Source organism: Apium graveolens, chromosome 10 (assembly GCF_009905375.1).
Source record: "Apium graveolens cultivar Ventura chromosome 10, ASM990537v1, whole genome shotgun sequence".
NCBI lineage: Eukaryota > Viridiplantae > Streptophyta > Magnoliopsida > Apiales > Apiaceae > Apium > Apium graveolens.
In genome coordinates this window covers 225,067,627-225,074,363 of record NC_133656.1, presented here as the reverse complement: position 1 = coordinate 225,074,363, position 6,737 = coordinate 225,067,627, and the positions used below count along the sequence as shown (strand labels likewise).

General features: G+C 29.7%; 1 protein-coding gene across 1 annotated transcript; it reads right to left on the bottom strand.

The window, feature by feature from the left end:
• Window positions 1-3,445: 3,445 nt before the first annotated feature.
• On the bottom strand, window positions 3,446-6,359 carry LOC141688860 (heat stress transcription factor B-3-like). Its single transcript, XM_074492983.1, has 2 exons — window positions 5,779-6,359; window positions 3,446-4,175 (listed from the first exon to the last, which is right to left on the bottom strand). The coding sequence occupies exons 1-2, from the start codon at window positions 6,031-6,033 to the stop codon at window positions 3,684-3,686; spliced, it is 747 nt and encodes a 248-aa protein (XP_074349084.1). The 5' UTR covers window positions 6,034-6,359; the 3' UTR covers window positions 3,446-3,683.
• Between the last annotated feature and the right edge of the window lie 378 nt (window positions 6,360-6,737).

The following is a 6,737-nucleotide window of genomic DNA, read 5'->3' as shown; positions in this document are numbered from 1 at the left end:
ACACCATCTCACGTTTTTTTGCTAAAAAAAGAGGCATGAACATAACTGTGTATATAATGTTGCGTTTTGCTTGTTAAAAAAAAGGAAAAAATAAGCAAAATGTGGAATGAAATACCGTTATACCAAAACACTAAATAAAGTGCAAGTGATATGTTGGGTCATTATTTTCAAAGGTGATATTTTGGACCATTTTTAGTTTTAAATGATATTTAGGGGCACCAACAAAGCAGCTAATTGTGTTTAGTACGATATTCATTTTCCAATATAATTGTATTAGCAGTTGAGGATTTGTCACGATTGTATTAATTATTATTGAATGAAAACTGTTTATTTGTTTGGTAAGAAAAAATATTTAGGAATCACAGTAGCTAGAGCAATAAAATGCATCTAAAGGAGGGACCTTGTATGAAGATTAGCCAGAGTAAAAATACCATAACTTATTCATGTGAAACCGAATCTTGTGTTGACGTAAGTGTTCCGCTCGTCTACCAGCAATTAGACTCTTAGAGATTATGTGATTGGTCGTTACATTCTAATTCAAGGGAATTGTGCATGGGTCACGAGCAGGTTGAATTAGATTGTACATATTATTATTTTGTCAAGTCATGATACTTGTGCTTGTGGACTTCGGGATTTGGCATAATCTGCATTATGTATATGAATTGTTTTGTTGTTCACTTTATATATATATATGTTTCTCGATTGGAAGAGAAGGAAGATGGTCCTTAAATTTACATTGTAATTAGGTGAACAAGCCTGAAAAAAGAGTGATATTTCCGCTTCTCACACCTTCCTGCAGCAATGGAGGCACTGTTTCAGTCTACCATGTATAGTTTGAAAGATTGGCACCGCACACATTAATTGCTGATCAATGTTTTTTTACAAATTATGTCCTCGAAAAGAATTTGATAACCTTGTCCTGTGCATGTTCTTTTTAGATAACAGACAAATTAACCACTGCAGCCTGCAGGTGACGGGCGATGTGTAATTTGAAAAGGAACAAGCTGGTTTTTAACTGAAAATGAAAGATTACTGTACTGACAAAGAAAGCTAATGTGAGATTGGTGTCAAACTTTTGCAAATGCATTGAATGTGTGTTTTTCTTTCGGTGAAGGATTGTTTATAAGGTTGCTTTTACAACAGCAAAACTTCTTTATCATGACTAATACCACTGTGTCTTTCTACAATTTTGTTTTCTCCTAACTTTTTTCAAGTTTTGGAGCAAAGTCGCTTGCGATATAGGAAACCAAAAGCTCTTTACTTTGTCTTTATCTAGAAGAGACTAGAAAACCAGGCGTGTCAACTCGTTATCTCTCGTAGCCTATGTTCCTAGCTACTCATTCCCATTCAACTTATTATTGCAATTTGCAATTGTGCGTTTCTTTAATTTTCTCAGTTTCTTTATTTCGAAAACACGTAACGAAACATTAAAAGTTTGGTAGTTGGTCAGTATTTGCTGAAATTACTTAATTACCCTTAATTAATTATTTAATTCTAATTCTAATTGATATTGAAATCAACTTCCTCTATTACTTTACCAATTTCAATTATATTTTATATCGAACTCTATATCATTATAATTTATATTAAATTCAACTTTTTCTACCAATTTAAATTCAAATTCATATCGAATTTTATATTATTCTAATTTATTACTTCGAGCTAAATTAAATTGAAGCAGATTAAATATAATGTTAAAGATTTAGTAGATATATAATGTGACTCTGTTTAAGAAAAAAATAATAATACTATAAATCTACTTAAAAATTATACTAATGAACTTTGATAAACAAAATAATATATTTTATTTATACATGATAAAAAAAATACATTATACAATTGATTGAGACTAACACAAAACTGAAATAAAAATATAAAATTGACCAAAAAAAATAAAATCATATATACTAATTATTCAATCTAAAACAAAATTATTTTATTGATCCATACTTTTAAAAGAATTTAAAAATAAACTAAAACTAATTAGTTTGATTTGGTCGGTGTATTGTGCACTGAGCTAAAATAAAATATTGTAAACCACTGATCCGAGATAAATTAAATTAATATTACACTAAGTATAATTCGTATCCTAATGATATGAACTAAAAAATCAAATTTTAGTTGAAACATAAATATTATTTTTTAAAAAAAATACACATATAATTATCAATAAAACTGTATCGTTCAATCAGTAATATTGTTTTTTTCAAATATCTTTTATAGAGTTATAGTTAATCGATTAAGTAATCACCATGCTAAAATAATATTTTTTTTAAGGTCCCAACCTAATGGAGACATTATATTTTTACCCTCAATAAAATAATAATTTCGTCATAATAATAATCCCCTACCAATGCTATCACTTTAAATAAGTTTAAATGTTCTAAAAAGTTATGAACATATACGTCTACTAATATAATTATCATGAAGTCAAGTTTTAGAATGAACAAAATTAAAAATTGAATTCAATATATATTTTTTAAAAATATACTCCCTCCGTTCCGGTCGGTTGTTTACATTGGGGGACGGGGGATCGACACGCATTTTAAGGCTTCCGTAAAACATGATTTTTTAAATAATTTTAAATATTTTTTTTTAAATAAAAATATAATGTTTAAACTTTTATACATAAAAAGAAAATTTAAAAAAAAAATTATAGAATTATATTTTATAGTAGGCTTAAAATACGTGTCAGGCATGAGGCAAAAGTATGTAAAGAATTCAATAGAACGGAGGGAGTATATAATATTAAATCAGTGTTATCCGTGCATCACACGGGTTAATATATGCCGATTTATAAGATCATACTTCAATTTAGAATATCATACCATTATCTTGTATGTTTTTTTGGTTTTCGCGTATTTTCATATCAAATACAGATAAACGTACTTCTCTTTCGTGTCATTTCCTGTTGATTTGTTTTGATAAATATGCATATTTTAATTATATATATATATATTTATTTATTTATTTATTATAAATATTATTATTTAATTATAATATTAAACTATCTCGCATATACCTTATGTCGTGTAAATGAAGAGTAAATACAAAATCAATATTAAATTTTAACCGTGTATTTTGGTGTTGTATATTAAAAAATAAACATAAACTTTAAATTTGTGTATTGTGTGTCATCTTTTGAGAGCCTTAAAAAGAAAGTTAAAATTTGAGAGAAACTTCCATCATCGGTCCAACATTTGGATGCTCCGATCACTTCTTGCTATTGACAAAATCCAAATTTAAACGTTCAATTAATTTTAACAGTTTTGATTTGATTGGCATTAATAAAGAAGTTTCTAGATGCTACTAAGCTAGGACCCACACACTACATTAAACTTACGTGTTAAACCTTTTTCAAAAAGGAGGAAGAAGAAGAAAACTTGCACAGTAGACATAATATCATTAATTGTAAATTGTAATTCATGCATCTCATGTACTTGAAACTTGAAAGGCTTGTGCCTCTTGTTTACATCACAAAAGCATTACACGAAATACTTGAAACTTGAAACTATTACATCCATATATTCACGGTATCTGTGTTTAAACATCTACAATTTTTAACCAAATCATATTTAATTGATATGGCTCTCAGATATATAAATATATAAGTCTTAATTTAAGTAGTATTACAATATATTTGTCGAAGCTAGTAATTTGTCTAGCTAGAGCTAAATACCTTTTTATTTGCATAACTGAGACATAAAATAGGTTGGAGCGTTACCATCGCCCGCATTCTCTTCTCTTTTTCTCTTCCTAATTTCACCTTGAAGCTTCACTCCAAACAGCTTTGGCCCCTCATCTTTTTCATCATCATCATTATCTAAGTTTTCCTTTTTTGTGTAGATAGCAACCATATTAAGCAACTCCTTACACTTGCTTTTCAAAGTCGAAAGTTCAGAACTTAAAACCCCATTCTGTTCCTTGAGCCTTTTATTCTCATCCACTAGATTCGTGTATCCAGACGAAGAAGATGTCGAAGAACTTGATTTAGACCTCTGATCATGATCTGGAAATTGCTCAGATTGTTCTAATTTTAAGGTTTGGGCAATCGGCTGTGTACTCTTATTTGTCCATGACTTTCTGCGCCTTATTTTGGAGAGTAGATTTTTCTTGCCCTTGCAGAACATGTCATTGCAAAACTCCCACCTGGTTGTAGCAACTTTCCGAAACCCCTGAACATCATATACACATGAAGCAACAATCAAATTCTGAATTCAACAACTTCATTATAATTCGTGATAAATCGATTAAACCTGCAGTGTTTTGTGCACTAGCTATATACCAAACAATATGCACTCTCACATGCACATGCACGTTACACGTGGCAACTAGGGTTTCTCAAACAACTGCAGCTGGTGACTTCATGCATGACGTATGAGCGAAACAGTTCCGGTAGAGGAAAATGGAATGAACTAGCTATTTGTAAAGAAGTTTCTTAAAAAATAAAAGCATTCAAGGTGTGAAAGAGCACTAACCAACTTCCAAAGAATTTCCAAAACGAGTTAACAGATAAGTCAAAACATCTCTTGTCAAATGAAATTTTATCAATCAATCAACATATACGAATTGACTTCCTTCCACAAATTGGATGTTTTCGCGTCTACAAAACTCATATAATTTACACACACACGGAATATCATATTGCAAACCATGCATATTAATTTCCAAGTGCACATGTATAGAAATATATAACATTTCATGAAAGACTTCGTAATAGATCCACAAAATGGATCCGAAAATATTTTCAAACGAATCCGTGATATATTATTCACGAGGATACATCTCATTTATTACAAAATAATCAAATATAATTATGATAATTCGATATTCATGAACTATTTTCAAAATGAATTTGGAAATTTTGTTTAAAAAATTAAATCACATGAAAACATAAAATTTGTAATAATTTACATTTATAAAGAGCTCGGCACCAAAAACTTGTGAAATATGCTTAGTTATCCCATTTTTTTTTCAAATATTTAGTTGTCAATAATATAAACCGTAATTTTTTTAAATAATAATATGGGAAGCGTGCATGAGATGTGATATAGCACATCATTTGATAAACATCTGTGTCATTTATTTGAAATACCTGCCATTACTCAAAAATTACACTCCATCCCTCTAATTAATTCCATGTTTTACTCGATCATAATAAATAAATTAACAGTTATCAAAAAAGTATACTCCCTCCGTCCATCCCAATTGTTATCGTTTATGAGAGAGTGTCCGACACACATTTTAAGATGAATAAAAACTATAGTTTTATAACTTTTTTTAAAAAAACTTTTTTTGAATAAAAGTTTAAACATTCTATTTTTATTCAGAAAAAAAAAAATTTAAAAAATTATAGAACTATATTTTATATTTATCTTAAAATACCTGTCGGACACTCCCTCAGAAACGATAACAATTGGCCGGGAACGAGGGAGTATTATTTTTCATCAAAAAATTAATAAACTTTATACCTCATCATAACCAGTTTGTAAAGAAAATAAATTGAAAGAAAAGTAGACAGCAATCAGTTTCCTTAAGCTTCCCTGATGTTCGGATTAATCGGTTCGAGCAATTACAGAATAAGAAATCATTATTAACGTTCTGTTGGACACGCATTTAATCTCAATCTATAGACAGCTTAACCACTTAACTGATTGAGGGGTAAGCAACATGCACAAACAAATTATAATAAAAATCTTACAAATCCTTTGTGATACCAGTTCTGTACTAAAATTAAATGTAATTTTTTTAAAAGAGTAGGGAAGGGGGATCACATACATAAGTATTGAGCTGCCTGACAAAGCTGGAGAAATTACTGTGCTTAAAGAGTGTAGGAAGCAAATCTCTAGCAAACTCCGCCGGTTGCCACACCACGAAACCCTTGCCGTCGGAATTCCAAGAAACCACGTGATCGGTGACCGGATCTTCCACTAACATGTATGTTTTCAACAAGAAAGGTGGTGGCGATGACTTTCTCACCATGTACTCTTCTAACAAATCCCTTTCATTTTCACCCTCCATCATCATGATCATATATTAACTTATAATAATAATGACTATAATTAACAAGAAATTAATACAAAGATATAAAAAGATATATAAGTAATTATAATTTAAGAAGAAATGGAGGGAGAAGAAGTGGAGGTATAATTAGAGGAAGAAGAAGGAAAGAGCATAAGAGCGGTTATATGCTTCCAACCCCAACAATAGAAACCCAACACGACAACGCAGTTCATGAGAATTGCAAGGAGTGGGGGGTTGAGGATTATTTATCAACTCACTATTCTGTTTCTTTCTTCTTCTCTCTGATCTCTCTTCCACAGAGAGAATGATTAAAACGTATGTTATATGTTACCCACCTCTTGTACATATGTCAATATATATAGTCCGTCTCATGAGCAGCCACGAGCTGAGGATTTTTTACATGTTTGTCCTATTAATTAATACTAGTATGTTCATTTTATAATTCCACTCTCTTTTTATAATAACTAGCTTTATATTATTTCAAAATTATAATAAAAAAAATTTAATTAATATTAAATAGTATATAATTGATGAGGTCGAGACCATCAACCTTATTAGTATATTTATAAATAATAATATTAATATTTGTTATTGTCGGGATTCGAACCTGAAATTTGCATATATATCATATAAATAATAATATAAATATTTTTTGTTACGAGATTCGAACCACGAAGTTTGAGTAGTGTAAATTAATAGTATAAATATTTGTT